Raw genomic sequence first — 26,556 nt, forward strand, 5'->3', positions numbered from 1 at the left:
TATTAAAGTTCCGTCACTTAGGTTAAGCGCTACAATGTTTTCAACTGCTTCATAAATGACTTCAGTTAACCTTCACCTCAGAATCACTTAAGCACACACGAGCAGTCTCATCTATTTTCTTCAGTTTACTAATCAATTAATGTGATTCAAAGTTAATTGTCTGACAATTAACGGGTTAATAATTGCTTTCACTCGTACGCGAGTGATACTCCTTGGCTACAGTTGCCTGCCTTTGTTCGCGTAAGGGATCAGAATGCCCGGTAACACTCACAGGCTTCTGTCTTCGCTCCTGTCACATGCTGCAGGACTAACTGCTTCTGGCTCCTTTGAACAGATGCACTTCCTCTGTGAAGTTGTCTTTGTTCCCGCCACACAGTCACAGAGCTTGTCTTGCTCCTAAGACCCTCAGCTGTGCACCAACTTCCAGACACAATCTCCTGCATGCTTTCTGCTACGCAACCTCTGCACTTCGGATTCAGGAGAAAAAAGGTGGTCAGCCGAAATCTGCTTCACAGTGGTCCTGGCGCCCTCTCTTTCCAGCAACTTCTGTTTGGACTGCCAACAATGTGCTCTCCTTCTGCTGCTGCTGCTACAGCTGATACTACTCCAGCTCCACCTCCACCTCCATCTAATGGCCTGCACCTGAGGGGGCCTTTTAAGCCTCTCTGCCTCCCTCAGGTGTGGGTCATTGGCCTTAACAAGCAGATTACTCCTGCAACATTGCTCTCGTTTTCTTTCTTCATTGCAGTAGTTAGGGAATTATGGGACTTGAAGTCCCCAACAACAGAATTAGGCTTTTTAATCAGCCTTCCATTTTTAAATGTAGGTTTATTTCTCTTTAACGTATTTAAGGAAAGATCACACAAGTTCATTTGAAAAGGGGAAGTTAGTTCACTTAAATCATTATTTACAGGTTTCCTTTCACTGTACCTCTGGAAGCTAGGATGGAGTCTAACTTTATAAATTTCAGACAGGCTTTGCTTTCTTAGGATGTTTAAGGATTTCATATTAACTTAATTCACATCAGGAGGTTCAATGTGTGGTTTAGACACACAACGACAATAAGCCATTACATGCCTTGGTACCTGTAAAAGGTTCTTCCCTTTTAAGGACAAATACTGTGCCTCATCCCACGGGATCTCCTCACCGCCCTGGGCCTCATTTCCTCCCATGTGATCCTCCCACAGAGCACCACCCCACCCCCCCACCCAAGGTCAAGATCAGGAAGCATCTGCCTTTCCCTGGCCCCTATGCAGGGGTTTAGTGAGGGAGCCGCAAGATTCATTACAGTACACTAAGGTCCCTATTCTCAACTTGGCGCAGTGAAGGTGCTAAGCAGCACGATTCACTGCGCCAAAAGAGGACACTCAGGCTCCACTAGTATTCTCAAGTGGGCCTGAGCATCCTCGTAGAGCACGATAGTGCTCTGTGTTGATTGCGCCTGTTTTAAGGTGTTACAGGCGCAATTCAATCTCGGCAGCATTTTTGTAAAATAACAAATGCTTCTGAGAACACAGGTGTGTATGAACACGTTCCTATACACCAAAGTGAGCGGCTTCAACATTGCAGGATGTTGAAGCTGCTCACTTTGGTGTATAGGAAAGTGTTCATATACACCTGTCTGGTGTATATGAACACTCATTTAAAGCGAGCAGCTTCAACGTTGCAGTATGCAACGCTGAAGCTGCTCAGTTTGGTGTAAATGAAAGTGTTCATATACACCCATGTGTTGTATATGAACACTTTCATGTACATCAAAGCAAGCTTGCTTTGGTGTACATGAAAGTGTTCATATACAACAGACGGGTGTAAATGAACACTTTCATTTACACCAAACAAGGCTTCTTGTGGCACTTCTCAGTTTAACGCCACCAAAAGGGTACCATATATGTGCGCTAGTTTAGCGCACATATTAAACTGGCGGAGTGCCGCAAGAATAGCCTTGCAAAAAGCCAGTTTACGAATGTGGAAGTTGTTAGGTTGGTTTCCAATCCATCCTAGCAACCGCCAAATGTATTCCGAAAGTGGCGCGTTCCTTCCGACTTCGGAAGAATGCGCCACCTTCAGAATAGGTCTTAAGGACCGAAAAGGTTGTAAACCCTTTTAACGTCCTTTTCGGTACTTAACACCTTGATGAGAATATGGGCCTAAGTGTTGAACACAGAGATAATGCTTAACAGGGCCAAGATGGCATAGCTTAAGGAGTGGCGCATCATTAACAAAGTCAACATGGCTGATCTGGAGTAGAGGAGAATGTGGGGTGGGGGGTGAATACTACAACTATAGGACAAGACATATTTTGTTTTGCTTTTCTTGTGCATGTGATGTTTGGGAGAGAAGAAGAAGAAAGAGGTGGCTCCTGGTGTCAATGCAAACTTCCTGATGACCATACAGGCAAGTGGGGGTTATTTCCAAGAAATCAACTTTCAGGTAAATTGATTACTAGATGGATAGCCCTACACTGTAGATCACTCTGGTGACTTTTTGAAAGCACCGTGGCTTACTTTCTAGGAATCCAATTGTATTACTTAAACTTTTTTGCTTGCCCTAGATGTGTTTATGTCTTGTGTACCTGTAACAAACCTGCTGGTGTGAGTACTTGAAGAGGGCATGCGCTCTGCACTATAACCCCCAGTGTGGCAAGGTGATTGCAGCTTCTCTGTACTCCTTTTCTTACAGGTGCACGCGGTTGTTCTGGACCATTACAAAATGCATTAGTGCAGATGTAGCCACTAGCCTATGCCTTGGTGGGGCAAGAGCTCCCACTTTGCATCACTCTGCAAGGCTGGTTTATGGCAAGCTCTTTAGTTATTCCTCTTGCAGGTGAATATGGATATCATAAAACCAAGACATATGGCACTTCCGGTAAGGCAAACATGCTAAACTTTAATCCTTTCCTTCCGCTACATAGCTGAAGAGTGCAAACCTTAACAAAAGATATTAAACGACAAAACCTATAGCAGTAGAATTGGTGGAGGGGATATAACATTAGAAAACTCTTAAAATTGTAATGAATTTAAATGAAATCAGTGTAAAAAAAACCTAGTTGTAGTGACATTAAAATGCCAGATTAACACAACAAAACATCTGCGATTCAGCAGTTGTTGGGAACTATTTGTGCCACCGTCGTATAGCCCATGAGCACAGTGATGAGATCACAGATTACATAACTGATGTCCATGACATCATGGGAAATTAGTGCACACTTTTGTCATCACGTGTAACCTAACCAAAACTTGTTGTGCAGATGCAATGTTTAAAACCAGAACTACACTGTTAAAAATTTAAGTGGAAGGACTAAAGTGCACTGTTGGCTTTAATTGCACATCTAACATAGCTTCACTTTTAAACAATCAAGTTATGACAGACCCAAGTCAAACTGTGCTAAATGAGTATTTCTAAACAAAAGCTGTTCCGGACTATGTATATACTTTTTCGTTGAAAAGTGAAAGCATTTGCAAAGTAGTAACTTCGGGCCTTCAGTATATGTTGAGAGATAGTCTTTATGGATGCAATTGTAGGTTAAAAAGTCACATAATAGTCATTCAAAATGAAGTCATGAAGTCAAAAAATATGTGTGTTGTAAAACTATTACCTTGCAGCAGTCCAAGGAAGGATGGAAAGTAAATGAAAGGCAACAGTTTTCCAAATCCATTTTGCTATTCATATTACATCCAACTCTCTATACAATAAAGGAGAAGGTGGGCTTCTACCAATGGAAATGTTAGCACTTAGTAAAATGGCCTGTAAAGCTCAAGTTTGAGGAAATATGGTTACATGTTTGTTTGAACAAAAGGGTAGCACAGAGAAAGACTATGCACTCTTCAACTTCAATGCGTTTTGTTTCAAGAGTACATGAAATAGATGACTTTCTGGACCATGAAGTACACTTTGAAATGCATTATTTATTTTTAGAAGCAACAAACATTTTCTGCATTCCAAAATATGCGCGACATACTAACAGTTAGCATAACGGTAGACCGTTTCTCAAACGTCGTTAAATTAAACGTGAATTTTTCATACTGAAAAGTCTTTCCAATGATGATGATGGCATTGAAGAAATCATCAGTGATGTCATCAGTGCGCCCATGGGCTGCGCAGAGGAGAGGGGGGCTCAATGTTAAGGTGGCTTAGCTTCCAACAACTGTGGAATTTCTGGTATTTTCTTAAATTAAACCAGCTCCTGAAGGACAATTCAACTTACGTTTTTTTCACTGAAGGGTTTTCTTGCCTTGAACTGATTCAAGGAAACGGTTTCTTACACATATTTCACTGAATATATAAACATTGTCAAGTAATATCAAGTATTTAGAAGTATCATCTAACATTATGAAATTCTACGCTTAGTAATTAAATGAATGTTTAAATTTAATCATACGCTTAAGTATAATAAACAAATACATTTTATGCATTTTCTTTTCAAATGCATCATTGAAAGATCTTTACTGAATAAGTATTTTGAAAAGTACCTTAGAACTTTTGATTCAGTCCGGGTTTTCTCTAGTAGATCTATTTTTTTGGACAGCATTTCAATCGTGTCTTTCAAATTCTTCTGAGTAATATCAACCTGATTACAAAGTTGAGCAAACGTGGCACACATTTCCCTGGAACAGTAAGAAAATGTATTTCAATATCATCACCCCACAGAAGTAATATACATTAATGTGTGTGGATCAAGCAGACTTCAAAAACACGAAATCACCAGCAAAGCAGTTTGAGCTCTACAAAGACCTATGCACAGAAGCCAATGGGAAGAAATGTGCTTTAAACAATCTTTATACGCTGGAGTCATTAAAGCACTTCTTAAAACCTACCACTCCCTTAAAGAAGGGGAGCAATGTGTCCAGACTTAATAGGAGTGGCTGGGCATCAAAAATAAAGGAGTAGCAGGAATGAAGAGATTAAGGTAAAATGATGTGAAAGGGGATCACCAGATTACAGATTTAGGTGGAGTGGCAGATGAGGTGTAATGTTGAGGAGAGGATGGTACATGCAATGGGTAAGTAGGGGTATACAGATCGTATGTGATGTGGGGCACGACACACAGAAGCATGAGCTATAAAGTCCCCCGTCTACTGGGGTATCTTGGAAAGATTAAACAACAACGAGCCGGGGAACGGTGGCCGGGGGGGTGCTGTTGCGCTTGATTAAGATGGCTGCCTGAGCGTGACGCTCCGTGACGGGGAAGATCCTTTTCACTGACCCTGCCTCAATACTGCTGCGTTATATGCTGTAAACTGGCGGATCGCTTATCTAGGATCTCCTGCTCGTTTGGCGTCTTCTGGAGAAGAGCTGATACAGAGATCCCCCGCGGTGCAGCGGCACCCTGCCTGGACACAATCCACCACCCCGCCACACGCATCCACAGGGAGCGGGCTCCCAAACACGTAAGCACAGCGGATCCTGAGGCCGCCGGGGGGAGGACAGACCGCCACTCGGCGCAAGGCGCCCTTTTCACGCTGCTCTCCGCAATCGTGGCTGCAGTCCCCGGCCCCCTTAGCCCCCTCCACCAACACAGTCTACACTACGGACCTACCAGGGCTCCTTCCTCTCTCCTTCGGCTCCTGCTGGGCTCCCACCTTCGACCCACCGTTCGGGAGCTGTAGCCTTGGAGACACTACCCAGGCTCTGACATCTGCTGGGAGCCCTGCGGACCAAGAGGGGCCTCCGGCTGTCGGCTCCTCTGATGTGCTGAGGCCCGGAGCTCCGGAGGCATTGATCCACGTCGAGGCGGCGTGCGGGGGGAGGCGCAGCCCACCTCCATCAAGATTCAAGGTATGGGAGCCCCTACATTTATAGCCACTCCCCGAGTTGCCACTCATATGGAATGGTGCCTACTTTGAACTTATCAATACTTTTTAGAGCACTAAAGGCAGCATAAAAAAGCCTACATAACGGTGCAGTGTTGGACTGGCCCGTGCTGCACTACACATCATCTAACAGCACGGACATTACCACTGTCCTGCTCCCGGTTCCCTATGACCCTGTGAGCCTACTGCCTGTGGTTCGTTTATGCACCAAATGAACGGTTGATCCCTCATATGCCGCTGGCCTGTGGAACTGAGAGCACCCTGCACGCCATACTGCCCTGAAATCCACGCTGCACGGCCTTTCCTCTGTAGCAGCGGCACCCACACCTCCCTGAATCTCGGCACTCACCCGAGGATACCCCCCCGACTGGGCAGGGCCCCCTCTTCAGTTGGCCCACTGCTACCCTGTGGTCCACAACGTCGATCGCGCCGGTTACAGACGTGACAACACAGAAGAGGTACTACGCTATCCACGCGCTGGGGCACAGGGTGCGGAGCCCCCACTACCTACAATACCGAGAGCTTTATAGGCGCATCTACCACACTAACCCCACTACTGCACTCCCAGCATAACTAGAAAGCAGAAACTGGGATAAGACTCCAACACCACAAAGTCACTCTGGGCTGAGCCCACTACACTGTGCATTGCTCCAAAAACTCGCATTCGGAGGGGTGCTGCCGCACTCTATGATCTGGTGACCTGTGGGCTGAACTCCAGACCAGGGAGCCCCTATACTCGGAGTGGGACACCGGTCCTTGGGCGTAGCTAGCCGCTTACACCAGCCCAAACCCTCAGGGCCCACCCTTCGCCGACACTATGACCAAAGGAGCAGGTGCAGGCAAGAAACAGGGCTCTCTAAATATGTTTGCTAAGACTCCAGCTAAGCCGACAGCGGAATCACCCGAGGAGACCCCTGCAACATCGGCCCCACTAGCCCCCGCTGACTCGCAAAAAATGTTAGAATACATCCGCGAGGGGTTCACCACTCTTCTCACCAAGCTGGATGACATGAATGGCACTATCTCATCCATAAAGGCGCATATTGAGAAAACTGATGGCCGGGTGGTAGAAATTGAAACAAGGATAGGTGCCGCTGAAGACGATCTTGGTTCCCTACTGGCCACAGTCTCCTCGCTCTCTACCCTAATGCTGGCGGTTGAAAAAAAGAATGATGACTTAGAGTCCCGTTCAATGTGCAACAATCTACGCATAGTTGGAGTGCCCAAGGACAATATTAACGAGCCCATGGAAGACTTCGTGGAGCACATGTTGCTGTCAGTTCTCGATTCTCTCAAACTTTCCCTGCAATTTGCGGTGGAAAGAGCCCACCATTCCTTGACTGCAAAACCCAAGCCTGGCGCACCTCCACGCCCCATCATTGCTAGGATCTTAAATTTCCGCAACCGTTATGCTCTTCTGAGAAGGACAAGACTCCACGGGGAGTTGCGGATGGGGGCAGCGAGGATCCATCTCTACCCTGATTTTTCTGTGGCAGTGCAGCAGGAACGTAAAACCTCCATGGCAGTAAAAAGAAGACTCCGTGATCATGGGGTTAAATACTCCATGTTATTCCCAGCCAAATTAAGAATAGAACACTGTAATCAAACATTCTTCTTCACGATCCCGGAGGAGGCCTCAAAGTTCATAGATGAACATTTCCAAGGCTGATACTTGACCACCTACATGGCACCTATGTAGCCCGACCACTTTGTGCTGACTCCCTGCCAGGAAATGTGCCCACAGATGCACTCACGCACAGCTGGAGCTTTATTGCAGTGAATGCATCGGCAATTCAATTTTGTCATTCCACCGTACTGTTGATCCTCCGTTTACGCGCCAAAAGGCCCCCAGGCGCTGATGCCGACAAATTTGTTGTTACTACGGTTCTATTGGGTTGTCATTCCTCTGGTTGGGGGAGGGATGTGAGTGGGGGAGGGGGAATTGGGAGTTATGTTAAAAAGGACTCGACAACCACAGAAGATGCCACACATACCACTGTATTATGTCACAGGCTTGCAGATGGCACGATGTGCCTGCCCCGGTTGGGCTGGCTATGGCTACTGCCACTCCGTACCCCAGAAATCAACCAACACCCCCATACAAATGGCTGATAGTAGCCTAGCATTCATGAGCTGGAATATAAGAGGCCTGGGTAACTACAAAAAAATGAGGCAGATTCAATTGTACGCGGAACGTCATGACATTAAAGTCCTATGCTTACAAGAGACCCATGCCCGTTCGGAACAATGCGAAAAGTTTGCTAAACAATGGGGGCCTCAAAGATACTTTACCAACTATTCTACCCAAAGTCGAGGTGTCCTAACTTTGATACACAAGAGCCTAAAGTTCTCATGTAGTCATTCACTGATAGACCCGCAAGGGAGGTATGTGCTAATCCATGGTAAATTACAAAATCAAGAGGTAGTCATCTTAAATATCTATGGTCCGAACATCAATGACCCCGATTTCTACTTACACCTAGCTTCAGTGTTGGAGAGCTACCCCCTGGTCCCGATCATATGGGGCGGCGATTTTAAAACCATACTTGACGTCAACCCAGACAGATCAGGCTCTAGGCCCGCCAACTATCCAGGGCAGCCCATACAATTTTGACTACGCTTCCCCGTCTGGCGGTCATAGACGCCTGGCGACTCATGTACCCTGACTCCTGCACATACTCCTACTATTCCACAGTGCATGATTCACACTCCAGGATAGATAGGTGGCTTGTATCGCACATATTGGTCAGGTGCCTATCCCGCCTAATGATCCTCCCTAGAACTTTATCTGATCACTCACCGGTGATTATTTCACTTAATTGGGTGCAAGACTATGATAAAACGAGACAGTGGAGAATGAGACCTCACGCCCTACTCGACCAAGCCTTCGCATCTGAACTTGAATCCTCCATCGAGGAATTCTTTGAGATTAACACTAACTCTGTCGCATCACAGACTACTCTCTGGGAATCATTTAAAGCATACATCAGGGGCATTGCCATCTCCAAAGGGTGTGGTATCCTGAAAGGAACCCACGCGGAAATCGCTGGTAGTGAGTCGCCCTGGCCACCCTCGAGACCCAATACGCCCTCGATCAGGCTCCTGAAACGCTGGCACGACTCGGGTCGGAACTAGACACATTCCGCACCCTAGCAGAACAGGAAGTCAAATTTCTAGACAGCCCACACTCAGTTAGGAAATATGGTGAGGGAGAACGGCCAGGTCGACTGCTCGCCAGGTTGATTGACCGAGAATTCAGAGCCCCCAACATGCCAGCGATAGAGAGACCAGACGGAACACTAGCCACGTCCCCACAAGACATCAACTCGGAATTCCTATCATTCTACACCTCCTTATACTCTAAAGTTGATGGCCCCCAGGTATCTGAAATTGACTCCTATTTAGAAAACCTCCCTCTCTCGGTCCTTTGCATTGACGCTAGCATCTTCCTGGAGAGGCTGTTTACACCAGAACTACTCAGGGAAGCCATTGAATCATTGGCATCGGGTAAGGCCCCTAGCCCAGATGGCCTCCCCATTGACCTGTATAAGCGCTTCAAATCGCTCCTAGTCCCACACCTATTAACCCTATGGGAAGAGGCGTGTGAGAAGGGCATGCTCCCTCCCTCGCTCCCAGAGGAGATGATAACAGTTCTTCTTAAACCTGGCAAAAACCCCACCCAATGTGGCTCATAACGCCCCCTTTCACTAATCAACAGTGACGTCAAAATATATGCCAAAGTACTGGCTATCCGACTGGCCTCATTCATGCCCCACATCATTCATCCTGATCAGGCAGGATTTGTCCCAGGCAGATGCACCGCACTGAACCTGAGAAGGCTCTTTAATGTGATCAGTAGGATTGGTCCGGAGGTGGCGGCCACCCTAGAAATACAAAAGGCATTTGACTGTGTGTCGTGGGAATATCTATTGCGGGTCCTCGAGAAGTGCAAATTTGGCCCCAACTTTCGCACCTGGGTTAGGTTGCTCTATACTGACCCATCGGCCAGGGTCTGCGCAGAAGATAGATGCTCCTCCCCCTTTCAGATAGCTAGGGAAACACGGCAGGGCTGTCCATTTTCCCCGCTGATATTCGCTATAGCCATGGAACCCTTCGCCGACATGATGCGCCAGTCACACTCCAATAGGGGCGCGGGTCAAGCCGATATTGTTTCCCTGTATGCCGATGATGCCCTCCTTTATATTCACTGCCCAGAAACCAACCATGCCCCTATCCTGGAGGATGTGGTCCGCTTCGGACACATATCGGGTCTAAGAGTAAACTGCTCTAAATCTGTTCTATTCCCACTCACAGACTCCACACTATCCCCCTCCGACCTGGGTGGATTCACGTGGTTCCAATCCAACATTACTTACCTGGGGGTGGTGGTCTCCCGGCATACAGTGAAGCTACGTGAAGACAACTATCGTAATTACCTCACGCACTTGGCCGCTAAAACAGAGAGTTGGACTAGACTCCTTATCTCTGGGTCGGATAGGCATACTTAAAATGGTGGTACTGCCCCAACTCCTTTACCGATTTACGAATCTTCCCCTGTGGCCAGGCGATGATTTCTTCCGATCGCTGCGCCGTATAACCAACACCTTCCTATGGCACTCCGGTGCAGTCCGACTCAAGTTAACTACACTGACCACCCCTAAAGAACTGGGTGGGTTCGGCGCCCCTGACTTTGCCAGATATTGGTTAGTGGCTCAGGCACAATTTCCTCCTACTGGTTTAACACCACTGACCCCCCCTCCACATGTCCGCTTAGAGAAACGGTCAGTGATCGAGAAATTGGATCCCTTATTCTTAAACCTGTCCCAGCTGACCCAGACTTCGCTGATCCTGTTGCCAGTACATCCTTGGCTCTCACTAAGATCTGGAAGCTGGTTGAAACACCACACCCCTTCCACGGGGACCTCCCGCTCTGGAACTTCTTTCCCGATGTGCCAAATATCCCACAATCCATGGTGTCCCGTTGGGCCGATTCAGGCTTCCTGGCACTCCGGGATATCTATAAACAGGGCAATTTTCTTGAATGGGCAGACCTCCCCATTCCCCTCAAGCGGAAGCCTTCTGCATGGTTGCAATACTCTTCCCTCTGGAAAAACCTCAAGGCCAGATACTCCAACTTCCCTACAATACCACCGGACAAGCCCATAATTGAAGAGCTGTGCACCTTTGACTGCTTTAGAGGGAAGGTATCAAGGCTCTATACCCTACTGCAGACTAAGGCTACCCCCTCCTTTTGTAAACAGATGTAGGTGGGAGGAGGACCTTGGAGTTGAGGTCACTGATGAACGCTGGTCCCAGATGTGTGCTCGCACCCACAACGTATCATAACTCCTGTTTCAAACTAATACAATTAAAAGTGTTGCACAGATACCATCATACTCCGGGCAGACTACACTGTATGTTTGGTGAACTTCCTTCCAGTTGCCCTAGATGTGGTGCGGATCATGCCCCCTACATCCATATGATCTGGAGCTGCCCGCGGCTCACGCAATATTGGACCGAAATATGCACCACATTATCTGCCATTCTAGATTACACCATAGATCCATCCCCAATGCGATGTCTCTTCCACGACTTCCCCCAACTGGGTCGTGATTCAAAAGAACTGGCTGGACTCTGCACGATACTGGCTGTATGCTGCATCTTGATGAACTGGCTCTGCCCCAGAGCACATACATATGCACAGTGGCTCAGGACGGTCACGTGGGCACACGACACCGAGGAGGCCTGGGGAACACTGCAACACCCGCACTCAAGGCCAAGAGACATTTGGCGGAGATTTTATAATTACATGTCTGCCACAACCTCGAACTCGGACACTGAATCGTCTAGCCCTGGCCTCTCTCCGCACAGTTGTCATCCCATGAATAGTGAATCTTAACATTTACACCCATGCCTTCACCTAGTTCTCTGACCCTCTTGATGCATCCGAAAGCCAGCACTTTATTGTGAAGTATGCATTTCTGTAATGATGTGTCCTGTGATGTTGTGAGCAAGTCGAATAAATAAAGTAAAAAAAAAAAAAACATCGAGCCAATGAGAACATCCAATATAGACATTCATAAGTCCCAATTGGGTGATGACTAAATGCATATCGTTATGAAGGACCCCAGACAAAAAACATGTCTTAGTTCAGTATTCTGGGCCCCCAGAGATGGGCAGATGCAGCTGGTCACTCGAGGCTACTTTAAAGAGAATGTCTAATAAACAGCTGCTGGGAACAGGGTGAACTCCCCTATACAGTGACTGGTGAATAAGGGGATTGGTGGTCAACCATAAGGTTTAGTCAAAAATGTGGAATGGTTGGGGGCAGGGAGTGGAGAGTGAAGCAGGTTAACTAGCAAGGACAAGGATATGGATGAATATTCAGGCAAAGACTAAGGTTAAAGTCCTTGGACAGGAAGATCCACAATTGCCACCTTGGGTACAGCAGCAGATCTACTCCAACTGATTCTTTGATAATATACAGACTATTGCTCAAACAATTCCAGAGTTGAGGGCAACCCCACAATAGTTGACCCGATAGTTGACCCAAAGATCTCTTCATAATACAACCTTTCCAACAATACAGTGAGACAGTGGAGTCGAATTTGTTCATGTCAATTTCCCTAACTTCCCTAAGAAGAATGGGGCCATGTGCCCAGAAATGACAGGAGCCACAATGCTCCTCTCCAGAATGTAGCCTCTGTAGGTAAGACTGGGGGTCACTAGAGGTTGGTTTTCCCCATTGGTGGTTCCAGAGAGTGGTGCCCAGGAGCCGCGGGTGCAAGGATTCTTCCGGTCAGGTCCAGATGCAAGCTGCAACCCCCAGTAATGAAGAAATGCAAGATTCACTGAGGCAGGCCTCTTCAGGACACTTCACAGGATGGTGAAAGGATGGTGAAAGGAGAGTTCCAGCGATGGTCACATCACACAGGCGACGATAGGCGTCCTTCCAGTCGCAGTTGAAGAAGGTTGTCTAGGACAAGATACCTTGATGTTGAAATTCCCAGGAAAGGCAACTTGTACCACACGCTGGCCACCATCGAAGTTCTGGAGGCAACTGTAGAACGGCAACACTTCTTGTGAGGTAGCCCACGGGAAAGATGGTCAGTCCACTAGGTGGTTCAGGGATACTTCCAAAAGATCAGAACGGTTGGATACTTGAGAATACATTGGGACTAGTTGGTCCCACTCCCACTAGTCCAAGGGAGGAAGCACCGCTCAGGGTCTTCGGAGGTCAGGTAGTCCAACAGTGCTTCACCGGGCCAGACACATGAAGGGAGGCTGGGCCTCTCTAGGAGGAGTCTTTGGATCTTCAGCCGGCTGTTCGTCTAAGTGGGATTCTTGGCGCAAACGCTGATCTAAGAAATGGCTGCAGAATTCCTCTCCTTATCCAAAATCCAGCCTGGAAACAAATCCAAGCCCACAAATGGTAAGGATCTGCACCATTAAAACAGCCAGTAGTTGTCCAATCAGGGACAACTACTGGTTTCACTCATGCCCCACACCTATCTGGTTCCATGGATGAGGAATGGGATCAGGCAGACCCCACACCCTTCCTGGGGCACCCACGCACAAAGGCAGCACTAGCCCGTGAAAGCAGCAGCTTTTCCGGGCAAGTGCATGACCTTATATGGGATTTCCTGACCTGGCAAGGCAGGAAGGAGGCCAAACTACAATATGGCCACCAGCTTCTCTTTAGGCACATGTAAAAGTAACCAAAAATACCAAGTGTAAAACGCAAGGGTGATACAAAATTATTCCCATTGCATTGTATTGTAAGATACTGTGTGCATTGTTAAAAAGTTACTAAAATGTAAACGATAAAAGGGAAACATTTTCCCAGTACTGATAGTCTGAAGGACCGACCAGTTTCCCCATAACATAGTAGCAAAAGGCAAGGGAAGTGAAGCTGAAGGCTTTAATTCAGTTCAAAAAGTCAGAACAGGTTACAAAAACATAGCAAAACGATCGGGCGTCCAAAGGAACTATGGAGGGAAAGTTGCCAAAAAAAGACATTTTTCCTAACAACGAAGATTATCCCCATCGAGTTTTAATGTCACACTCAAGACATCAAAGCACAGGAACGCTTTCTCATACAACTCTACAACTTCCTACTGCTTCTCCTCACGTTACAACACAAATGGAGTTTTCACTTTTTCCCCAAAGAACGGATTTACTGCTGAGAGTAAAACGGGGAGACAATACTCGGGCAAGGCAATGGAAAGATAAACCACCGTGACTTCAAAATGGCAGTAGCTGCCTTTAAAACCCTTGGGCCGCGCTCCTGCATGCAATCATGTAATTATTGTGAGCAGTACACATTAGGACGCTGAGAAGGAAAGGTGAAACTCATTAGAAAGATGTGCAAGTCAGGAACCCTGGCAAATCCAGTGACATGTGATTAATCAGGAAAATATTCCAGCAATCCCAAATATCATTTAACAGTTAAGACAGTATAAGAAGAGGAAGATTGGGTGGGAGTTAGGAAGGAAATTTGGTGCAGGTGAAGAGAAAGCGAGAGCTATAGAGGAGAGCTAGCAACTGGGCATTGCACAGTGCCAAGAGCCTGCTGAGTATTCTAACCCACGTACTGGCAATTGCCAGGGAGCTTTGACTGCAACTGTAGTCGATTACTAGCCTCCGAGGGTCTATGGCCCAGAGCCTGGTGGAAGCTAAAGAACAAGAAGGAAAAGTAGATTAATCAATTTTGCAGTCGCGACAGCCTAGGAAGGCTGTCCCTTGGCAGGTCTACAAAGAATGCAGATGGGTTGAGAGGAGCAGTGGTTCCTGTCCATTTTTCTGTAGGATATTCGTAAAGGGAAATGAGGGAATCCTGGCCACGTGCTGGCCACGTGTGGAGTTTACTTACAAGGAGCTAGGGGACAATCATGGAACCATGAAGCAATCAGCGGTTAAGAAAACATGCTGCTGGGCTATAATAAACACATGGCTCTATCCCTGGAACTCTGTTTAATAGACTATGGACTTTGATTACGAGAGTGGGTCCTATTTACCTTAAACCCTTGCACTATATTTACCTCCATCCTGACACCGAAAGCCAAGGGTGGGTGCTCATTTATAGTCAACCAAGCTGTTCATTCCAGATAACGAATTTGCACCTCGCTGTGTGTCGGTGGAGTGTTTTGTTGTTTCCCATTGTGACAATGTTTTCTTCCTGTGCCATCCAAGTTTCATACCTCGGGGGGGGGGGAGCACTTGACTTTCACCTCACTGCAAGAGCCAGCAGAGCCAGCTCAGGAGCCTTAAACATGTTGATTAGTTAGATGCATGTGGCATGGAAGCTGATGCCATCCCCAGATCCCCTCCCAACACCTGCTGGCTCATCTTCCATATTGCTGCTAGAACTGAACCCGCTCAGCGGACTTCCTTGACCTGTTCCATTTTTCAGTCTGCACAAAATTTTCCTCATGGGTTCCTTGCACATGAAACTCCATGCATGTCATAATTCTGTTAAAGGCCACATCATGTGGACATCACAGTGCCAGCGGTAGATAGGCTGGTGTCTTCTTGCATGTGATCACTCTCCCATGACACGTCCCCACTGCTTCACGGCCAGATTCTTCATCTACATACTCTGGGGGAATGGTGGTGCAACTATATCTAATCCATTAGGCTTTTTTGCAAAGTGCAAAAGTGCATCATCACCTCAAAAATATTGTCCACCAGTGCTGGAGAGGCGCTGTCCAGCTCTTCTTCACCTGGCTTCCTTGAGCAAAACACCAGTTCCTCTCCTCAGGGATAAAGGACAGAAATGGATGGCCTCCTTTTTTATCCATAGCTGATTATTGACTTTAATGTCACATACACGTCTTTTTTTATTGTGCATTTGGTTATACAATAAATCTTTAGCACATATTAAACATTAAATATTACATATTCATCAACATAGCAAAATGTATTACCATTAATAAATACTATCTTGGTACAATAAAAACAAGGCAGCTCATGTTGTTAAAAGACATATGATAAAGACATTTAAAATAGACAAAATATAAGCATGCAATTATTACTCAGCAATTCCTCTAAAACAGTAAGACGAATCAAATAAAACTAAAGTGCTTCTGCGAAAAAGTGACTGTGCCTCTGTCCCTGAAATATGTATATATCAAGGACTCTGGCGGCTGAGGCTTGCAATTAATATTCATAGAAATGAAAACATCTTTTCAACTTTGGTTCCAACACATTAAATGTCACCCCTTTATCCTTTCCCTCTCCAGATATGCTGTAAGTGGTCCGCCTATAAGTTCATACTCTTGGCTCCAAATCATTCTGTGGTATAATATCCTCGTAGCTCGTTGGAAAGAAAAATGATTTGGACAGCAATACCAGAGTTCAAGGAAATCATCCGGACCTCCAAAGTTATTCCTTATTGCTCTTCTGCATCCCAACCTTAGTCAAGATTAAATATATTCACTGCCTGGAGGTGCATTTTGTAGAAAACACTTATGTTCTTTTAATTCAGGTATACAAGCAGTAACCCCCCCGCCCCCCATTTCCTTCTAAAGCCTCCAGGCACCTCACTAATGTCTTTCAATAGATCGAATTAACCACACCTTTTGCCTCCATAATAAACCACACCTTTTGCCACAATAAATTAACATTCGGGAGTGTGACCTCCGTCCCACAAGCAGATTAGCTGCTAACCGGGTGGACACTACTCTTCTAAAGCTATGTAGTAAAATGTGGCAACCTTGCAGTGCTAGGTCCAAAAGGATCACCCCAGAGACAGTGCCAATGACCTTCCAAAATGAATGCATCTTTGACACTACCACTAAATATGCAATAGTAACTTCTCTATATTGCAAATATACTGAAGACTGTTGAGCACTTCCCAAATTCCTTCCCATTTTTCGGTTATTACTCAATCTAGCTCTTTCACCCACTTCCCCATATAACCCATGCTGGAGCTTTTCCCTGCAGATGAGATTATTTTGTAAAGGGTAGAAAGGAGTCCTATAGGTTTGGTATTGAAAGCCATGAGTGTTTCGGACGGTTGGAGGGACATGGTGTCTGCCTCTTTCATATAAAACTACGTGACCCAATGGTGTAACTGCAAATACTGGCTTCTATCTTCTTCCCCTCTCCAAACTCCTCCTTAAGCTCCTGAAAGAACTTCATGGAACCTCCTTTAAACATATCACTAATAAATCGGCCCTCGTTTTCTTTCCGACGCTTTAAGTAATTTGCTTCTTTCGCCAGGATGAAGTCAACATTACCAATGGGCAGTAGGCGAAACCTAGTTGCAACACCAGCTCGTCCCACATCTCGAAAACTGACCTTTTTACTGGATTGGCGTACAGATGGGCTCTCCAATTTCTGGGAGCCGCACATTTCACCATATATGTTCTCCAATGGCCTTGTCCACAGCCCCCCACCATTGTTTCTCAGTTTCTTCCACCTAGTTAGGTCCTCCTTAAGCAAAGTGTACAAGCCTGGGTAGATATTCATACACAGACCCATCACATCTCAGGTGATATTCACCCCTAAGTATATTACAGGGTGATCTACCAAATCAAAAGGCGCAGAGACCCTTAAAGTTGCCTTTGTCCATGGTGCAACAGTTAATGTTAATAGCTCCGTTTTCGAATAATTAGCCTTGAAACCCAAAACAAATGTTCCCACACAGCCTGCGACAGCTGAAAAGGAGCTCTCCAGGCTTCCTTCTCCCAATGGGCAGACAGAAAATAAAACTGTGGAGCACTGACTGGGCAATAGGCTGAATATGCAGGTGCCTTTAAAGGAGCGGGCACCTCTTTAGGAAGCCTATGGCTATATAATAGGAAAAAGCTGTTTTTCTAAGTTAAAAGATCAGTTAAAGATGTTTGGGCTTACCACCCTGCGGGGTGGAATACTAAAAAATATGTGAATCTAAAGAGGACCCAATACTGGACGGTACACCTTATGTTCCTGGAATACTTTGCACTTGCCATCCAAGGTTTTGGCCATTAATTGACTCCAATGTGTTTTTCCACTGTTCAGATATGGCCTTGAGCACAGAAAGGTCCACGCTTGAGAGAAATTCTACTTCTAAATTGTTGATGCTATTTGATTCTAAACGTTTTCAGAAGATCTGAATGAACTACCTGAAATTGGGGAGTTTTCATCATCTTCAATGCCTGACCCTGCTATATTTTTCAAGGGGGACTGCATAAGTGAACCGTTCCAAAGAGTCTCTGAGAAAGTTAACATGTCTAGCACCTTTCCTCTGTCACTGGTAGTTGTTGCATCTTTGGTCATCTGACTAAAGTACTGAATGCATCTAAGACATTACTTGCAGGACAACCATCGGCAGTCTCAAAGTGCTTGCAAGTAAAGCATGGATGAGGTGAAGATCCCCAAGACAGAAAGCAAGCTCGCACAAAAGTATCCTCAAACTCTACAGTAGTTTAGGTATACCAAGCATACATACAAGTTTACCGCAGCAAAAGAACATTTATTAAAAATCACCAATGAAAGAGTAACAAGGCATCTAAACTTCAAGAGAACCAAAGTAGCAGGACATTTCTTGGATAGTTAAGGAAGGTGTGTAAAAAATGCAATTGAGGAAATATGAGAGAGGCACTGCAAGCATGCCAGTACCACGTGGCTATAGTACTTTTAAAAATCATGTCTTAACTGCCCAATAAATAGCTACCAAAAAATTAAGAATAGACATGATGTAACAACAAATGGGTAGATAAGGAATAAATCCCACAAATGTGTCTGATTTTTGTGACAAGAGTTGCTAAAAGACAAATACTTACTGCTCCACCTGACGACTGCAATTTGCACTTGTGTAGCTAACAATCATTTTCAGCTTATCTGCGGCATACTTCACAAACTGTTGTTTGAACGTTTTTTCTTTGGCTCTTGTTGTCCAAGTGAGCTTTTCATAAAAATACAGAAGACTGTACATGCTCATGGAAAGAGCTATAAGTTTCCAACCTACAGTTCTCCAAACCTAGCAGGAAGAGGAAACCAAGAAAAAAACATAATGCAGGTTTTCTACATGTAGCAAACACTGGCTATTGTATCATGCTTTATCAATGCAATACGAAGTGTGAGTATGAATATTTATAAAGTTCACGCTGAACATTTATATCTTTGGTCTTACATTATCTCACAGCCCTTTGCATTTTGAATAACAGTGGACCACATCAGAAAACATGTTGGTATTTCATAGCCTCTAAAAATCCTAATTTTCACTAAAGCAATTAGTGTGCTCACACACTGGCTGGCAAATACTTCTGGAACCTCCATCAAGCAACCAACATCCAATTTTGCCATTGAATGGAACATTTCAGGTGGGTCTATGTTTTATTAACAATTAAAAGCAGGCCTCATGCACATCAAATAACCAAACAATGGGGCAATTTCTACACAATTGACAGGGTATTGCCCTTAGTAGATAATGTTCACACAAAAAGATTAGGCAACACACATCTGTATTACTGGCTACTAGCAGCCGACAGAGAACCCAAGACAAGGTCCAGTTAATAAAACCAAACCCAAAAAGTTTTTACTGTGGTGTGGACTCCAGTCTATTCATAAAAAATAGGGAATAGAACAAGGCTGTGATTGAAGACAGAAAGATAGAGCGAAACAGAAGTACTATCCATGCCTACTGTGCACTCTCAGCTAGGTTGCAGTGTTACGACGCCTGTCTAATAGTGACAGAATAAGAATGAAATTACCAACTTCTATGGTGTGTAATACATTCAACCTTGTGAGTCCCAGACCACTCTCCTCCAGATTGACTTAAATCGGAACAGACTACCAGTAAAAAAAGGGAAGAAAAAGAAGCACACCCAGGAAAGTAAAGAGGATCAGTTCTTCCTCTTTAGGAACTCATGTGGCATCTAATGGGATAAACAATTCTTTAATAACCCATTGATTGTCACACTGACCCTAGGTTGCTCGGGTTAAAATGACAGACAAAAGAAATTGTCTGTTGTTGGAATAGGAATTTATCCAAAGACAATACAATCACCACCTTCCATCTGGAATTAATTTTATACTGACGGAAAGTGGGACAATGTAAACTGGTTTGCTCAAGCTAAAATATAGGCAAATTGGTGCCTTTTTAGATGTAACAAACACCGTCGACCGGTTTCAGTGGCCTAACTTTAATAAAGCCACATTCCTCAGGACAGTCTAAGCTTCCACACGAACTGGTATATTTCATAACTCAAAAACCAGTCTATGAGAAGAAGGTAAAAAACGGTAGATGGCATAGTACATTACCACCTTGCCGTTGGTGTCATGGGACTGGAACAGTCTAGAGAAGAACCCTTGGTTTTCCTTCCCTCCTGATCTAGAGTGTGATATGCCTCAAATCATGGCACAACTTGGCTGCCCAGTCCACGTGTTATGCATTTGCAAACCACGTTCAGCGGGCACCTCACAGATTGTTCTCACTTTCCTGGGTGTGCTTCTTTTTCTTCCCTTTGTTTACTGGTAGTCTCTTCCGATTTAAGTCAATCTGGAGGAGAGTGGTCTTTGACTCACAAGATTGAATGTATTACACACCATAGAAGTTTGTAATTTCATTCTTATTCTGTCACTATTAGACAGGCGTTGTAACACCGCAACCTAGCTGAGAGTGCACAGTAGGTAGGGATAGTACTTCTGTTTCGCTCTATCCTTCGGTCTTCAATCACAGCCTTGCTCTAGTCCCTATTTTTTATGAATAGACTGGAGTCCACACCACAGTAAACACTTTTTGGGTGTGGTTTTATTAACTGGACCTTGTCTTGGGTTCTCTGTCAGCTGCTAGTAGCCTGTAATACAGATGTGTGTTGCCTAATCCTTTTGTGTGAACCTCATGCAAATCAAGCCTGGACAAAGTCAATAGTTTTTGGCTTGAATATAGGAAGTGGCCTGGACGTTGCATTCTACTTCCAACTACTCAGTTGACAGTACAGTTTAAGTTTCCATTCTCGACAGTTAGTAAAGCAAATACAAAATCTATTATGCCCATTTGGCACCTCATGATTAGAATCCACTATGCCTAGTGTGCATATTAACGCCAGATTCTGTAATTCCTAGTTAGCACAGCAAGGCAATATTCCACTATGCCCACTAAGCATTGAAAGGGCTAGTATAGAAAGGGGGCGCTGTTGCGCGCAATCCAGATGGCCGCCTGATCAGAGAGCTCCGATCCCACGAATATCCTGCTTTTAAATTAATCCTAATTGGGGCCAAAGTTACAGGAAATACTCTTCCTACCTGGTGCCTTATCATAGACAGCACACCCTGAGCAAATTTGGGGGAGAACCACAGCGGCGCTGGGGAGTTTGCAGCACATTTTGAAGAGGCGGGCAGGCCTGCTTGCTGAGAGCCGCCGCGGTGATCCAGAGAGAATTTGCGCCACGCCGCGGTTGCACGACCAGCACAGGGTCACGCGGGGGAGGAGCGCCATCTCCTACGCAACAACACGGTGGTACCCGCTCACTTAGCGCCTCTGCAACAGCAATTGGAGGCGACTCACATGTGCCAGCACCAGGATCCCGGACTAAGTGGGGGATCGCCCGCGGGAACCATCTGATCCTCGGTTCACCGTGCCGGTGGGCAAGCCATCATCCGCGCAGGGACTCCTGCTGGTTCCCGGCTGACGTCCCAGCACAATTCCTGCTCTCTGAGGAGCGCCGCGGGGACTTGCGGAAGGGACAATTCGAACACGGCCCCTTAGATGAGGAGGAGGAGGGCCGGACAAGGAGCGCATAGAGCCGCGGCCGCACCGGAAAGCGGGACGCGGCCTGCCAACAATACGGAGGTACGCAACCAGCACCACAAGGGGGAAGCTATTACTAGCTGGGCAGTCTCCCAAATTCCCATAATACGTGGGAAGATACAACACATCCGGGAGAGGGCCAGAAAGCTGTAAACAACTTGAAGTCCTATATATTGGTGCTTGGGCGTGGGAGTCTGGTGGAACAGCTCAGCAGCACCTGCCGTTACGAGGGGCCTATATCTTTACATCATAGGGCCCGCACTCGGCTACAATCCAAGCCAGCACGTACGTGGAACACGCTGGGTGCAGGAGTAATTCTGATCCACACCCCTTGCACTTCCAGCTACCATACCTCTAATGCCCCCGGCCCAAAATCAAACAGGCCCTGTCCTAAAGGATCACACATCTTCGGATAAGTCTGTGATAAGTCTTGTAGTTGGGGACCCCCACGCTCGTAGTGGGACAGTTAAGATGCCACAGGACATCCCAACAGGAAAGTGGTTCAAAGCTCCTCCATTACTATAGTCAACCTTGGGGTGCGAGGGGAACACAAGACAAATTACCCTTCCAAATAGGCTGCAACAACAAGGGCCTGCCTCCAGAAGGAACTAACATTTTCTTCAATCCATAGCAGAGATCTGACCCAAGTAAAAGCTTTTCATGTACGGCAGCTAGATAACTATTAGGAGGGGCTCAGGTGACCCGGCCCAGTGGCGTGATACCCAACCGCCTTGGCAATAACATTGGTAAATTGTAAGGGGGCCTACTAGATTGGAACCCAACTGATCGAGACGCGCATGCAAGGAACCCAATCTGTATAGACTATATTAAACCAGTATAAGCTTCCACTCCAACACAAGTCACGGGAGAACGTTACCCGCTTTTGATTGATACCAGTGACATATGGGCCGCCACGAGAAGAAAAGTACAGGTGCGAAGAAAACTGGCCCAATGGACTCCTTTGCTAGCTCCCAACCCCATGGGACGCCTGCCACCACATCGATGGGGGCGGACAGCCCTGCCGAGACACTACTTGATGCAAGAGAGGATCGCCTCATGACTATGGTTCAGAATGGCTTCCTAGCAGTGAATGTCAAGCTGGACGATATTGTTGCAACAATTAGCTCTCTCGAGGCTAGAGTGGACAAGGAAAGCGCTTGCATCACAGATGCTGAAAACAGGATCAGCACAAACGAAGATGTGATAACCCAACACAGCCGGGACATAGCACAGTTGAAGGGTGAACTCTGCAAAACTCAAGCTAAATGCGAGGACCTCTAATCGAGATCTCGGAGGAACAATACCCGTATTGTCGGCATTTCAGAATCCTTCTATAAGGGCTTGATGGAGCGACATGTGGAAAGCCTGCTGAAAACACTTTTAGGCACATAATCCTTTTCAGATTACGTTCTTGTTGAAAGGGCACATCGCACCCTGGCACCCCCACCTAAACCTGGGGCACCACCCTGTACGATCATTGTTCGTCTACTCAACTACAGAGACACGATCCTGAGGCTGTCCAGAGAAAAAGTTACCCTACATTACGAGGAAAACAGAGTGCACATCTATCCAGATTCTTCGACCAGTGTCCAGACACAAAGGAGATGCTATGAACAAGTCAAGAGGCTGCTGAGGCTTGGCCGCATCCCCTATGCTCTCATCTTTCCGGCGAAGTTGTGAATCCAACATGGAGGCATATCACATTTCTTCGAGAACCCCACTGAAGCTATGACATATATAGAGGCGTCTATCCCTATTCCCCCCAGAGATCAGGCACGAGATAAGAACATGCTACCACGACCAGAGGATGACAGACTAGGCCCAGCAGATTGAGCCGGGTCTACAGCAATATCCTTTTACGTGCTGCAGGGCCCCCACAGGTGGGATAAATGGCTCCAACTGATGATAATTTTGAAGATTGGTATTAAGGGCCTCTGCTGATGGAGGCCATGCGACTGCAAGGAGTGACCCTCAGGAAAGTTCCACAGGTTATGGGGAATGGGCTACATCATCGGGTTGGGGTTGATGGTGCGGGAGGGGGTGGGGGTTGGGCACAGATTTGGCCACAACTGGCAATTGTTTAAAATCAGAGAGTTTAGTTTTGTCGAGCACAGCTGCAATGGCCGACAGCACTCAGAGCAAGACACAGAATTGTAACAAAAGGAGACTATGGCGCAGGGTGATAGGGGTATAACCATCAAACTCCTTTCTTGGAACGTCTGTGGCCTCAATAACCAGATAAAGGCCTGGAAAACGGCAGCATATATTACCAGACATAACCCCCAGATCATACTACTGCAAGAGACGCATGCACTTGGTCATGTCTGTACTAACTTTCTCCCGAGGTGGGGTCCACTAAGACATTACACTGAATATTCATCCCATGCCAGGGGGGTTCTCACTCTGATACATCCGAAACTGGGTTTCTGTCTTCAAGATACCAAAATAGATGCCCAAGCGAGATATGTTCTGGTCTGGGGAGAGGTGGCAGAGCGGGAGGTGGTTATAGTCAACACATATGGTCCCCATGTCGATGATCCCGATTTTTACAACACCATACATAACATGTTAACGACTGCGGATGACACGGCAGTAATTTGAGGAGGAGACTTCAATACGATCCTTGACCGGTCCTCAACTTCCCTCCGATCCCCAACTAAGACTGCCTTAGCCATACGGCAGATAATGCAACAAGTGTCCATGGTAGATATGTGGCGGGAACTGCACCCCCAGGAAAAACGTTTCACTTACTATTCATCAGTACACAATTCCGAGTCCCGCATCGATTACTGGCTTATTAGCTCAACCCTTTCAAACACGGTCTTGAATTTTGAGATGTACCCTCGTACACTCAGGGACCACTCCCCGATATCAATCACCCTAACTATCTGCAACACTACGCCGCGGACCAAACGCTGGAGAATGCCCCCCGCTATGCTCAGGGACCCACACGTGTGTGAATCATTACACATCGAAATAGAAGAATTCTTTCAATTGTAGACCGTTATGCCACAATATGGGAAACATTCAAAGTATGGGTGCGAGGCGCAATCATGGCCAAGTCCACTGGGCTACTGAGATCTGTCAGGAGAGAATTAGACACTATGGAAGCTAAGCTTGAACTTCTTGAGTTTGAGTACACCATCACACATAGCAAAGAAGCCCTTTCTGACATACACATGACATTGGGTGAATTCAATAAACTTGCTGAGAGGGAGGTCCACTATACGGATGCCCCAGCCCGGGCTGGAAGATATGGGGAAAGCAATAAGGCATGGAAATTCCTGGCTCAGATACTCAAGGCCGAGTGTCACCACACCCCCATACTCCCATCGCTGCCATCCAGACGCCCAATGGGAACATGGCTAACAGTGATCAGGAAATCAATTAAATGTTTACCGTATTTTACAAGACACTATACTCCAACCAAGACACCAAATCAAGGGAAGAGATAACAGAGTATTTACATACACTCGATCTCCCAACTCTCACCTCAGAAACACAAATGCTATTAAATACCCCCATATCGCTAGATGAAATAACAGAGGCAATTAAAGCGTTAACCCCGGGCAGGGCCCTGGGATTTGACGGATTGGGAGCCGAACTATATAAAGAATTTCAAGACATGTTAGCCCCGGCCCTACTGAAAGTTTGGAAAGAGGCAATGGAACAGGGTATGCTACCGGACACTATGCGTGAGGCAGTAATAACGGTCCTCCTCAAGCCCTGGCGGCCCCACAAAACATGGGCTCGTACAGACTCCTTTCACTTATCAATACAGATGCATAGATCTTTGCAAAAGTTTTGGCGACCAGACTTTTGCCCCATATGCCCATATTGGTTCATTGGAGATTGGATGTCCCTGAAGATCCTGGTGATGGTTTGCTAGCCGACCCCAAGATCCTCCTCTTTGTGCCTGAAGAATCTTTGCTCAAGCTCTTTCTTCTGATTCCATCCAGTCTCCTGTGCTAAAATCTCCTTGCCTGCGTCTTTTGGTGCTGTCCTGAACCCTTCCGGTCTCCATGGTACTTGCTGGATCTAATGTGGGAGCCCCCAACTATCTGCCTGGGACATGAGTGACCTGCTGCTGCTCTTTGCTCCGGTGTGGGGTTTCTATGCACTCATGGAGCTGCTCCTCATCATGGGACCATTATTGCTGCTGCATGTGCAGAGTCAAACGTCACCACATGAGCGATATGTGACACACCTTAAAAATGTAACTTCTGTGCCGCTTGCTGCCATCATGGGTTGTCTGATGGGGGTGCCCCATCATTGTGGATCCTGTGGTTCCATTACTGCCACTTCCCAGGACACTGATAACTGAACTTGCGATTCAAAGCAGCATCAAGTTAGACCCAATCAGGACATGCAACCAAGATATCTAGACCTGGGTAGCCTTCTCAGGGTCCCCCAGATACATCCGTTGGCTGATCGTCCTATTCAGTGTCTTTGGGCTTTGTGTGCAGTCTTTTATAGCTCTCCTGACCTGACAGTTTTCTTTAGTGGGATGTTGTGGCCAACGCTGCAGCCATCGCTTAACAGATCCCTGGTCATCCAACCTGGGTCTTCTTCGGTCCGGTGGGGTCCCCAGGACTCAGCTGGGTGGTTGCTGCATCCTTCCCTCTAGGGAATTGTAAGTACATTAGACCAGTTTGCGCCAATCTTTTTCAATGTTTTTCAGTTGTGAAGAGAGTTTTTCCTAGACCAGATACAAAGTATACTGTAAATAACCTAAATTACTTAAGGATTCTTTAATCATTCATGACTTACAAAATAAAGGACATATTATTCATTCTATGTGTTTTTTTTGTTGCACGATTGTGTGATACTAACCATACCTAGGTACCAGCCCGCTCCCTTCTTAAGAGTAATGCCAGATTGTTGTCACATTACCATTGCAAGAGTTTGAACAAATGTTGTGGACGCCCTTTGTACACACAAGCTTGATTTTCTTGAATCACTCGCCACAGAGCTGCAGAAAAACCTTACTACCCAGCAAGGACAGTTTAC

The 26,556-nt window shown here is 46.2% G+C and overlaps 1 protein-coding gene across 3 annotated transcripts in view; it reads right to left on the reverse strand.

Annotated features, from left to right (window-relative positions):
• Positions 1 to 26,556, reverse strand: part of MFN1 (mitofusin 1) — a 1,384,201-nt gene that overhangs the window by 225,966 nt on the left and 1,131,679 nt on the right. For all 3 annotated transcript variants that reach the window (XM_069618688.1, XM_069618687.1, XM_069618686.1), the window contains 2 exons: positions 18,578 to 18,774; positions 4,470 to 4,604 (listed from right to left, as the gene is read on the reverse strand). In XM_069618688.1, coding sequence (XP_069474789.1) covers positions 4,470 to 4,604; positions 18,578 to 18,774 — 332 coding nt within the window. The remainder of the gene's footprint in view (positions 1 to 4,469; positions 4,605 to 18,577; positions 18,775 to 26,556) is intronic.

This window comes from Ambystoma mexicanum, chromosome 10, assembly GCF_040938575.1.
Source record: "Ambystoma mexicanum isolate Mex_15411 chromosome 10, UKY_AmexF1_1, whole genome shotgun sequence".
Classification (NCBI taxonomy): Eukaryota; Metazoa; Chordata; class Amphibia; order Caudata; family Ambystomatidae; genus Ambystoma; species Ambystoma mexicanum.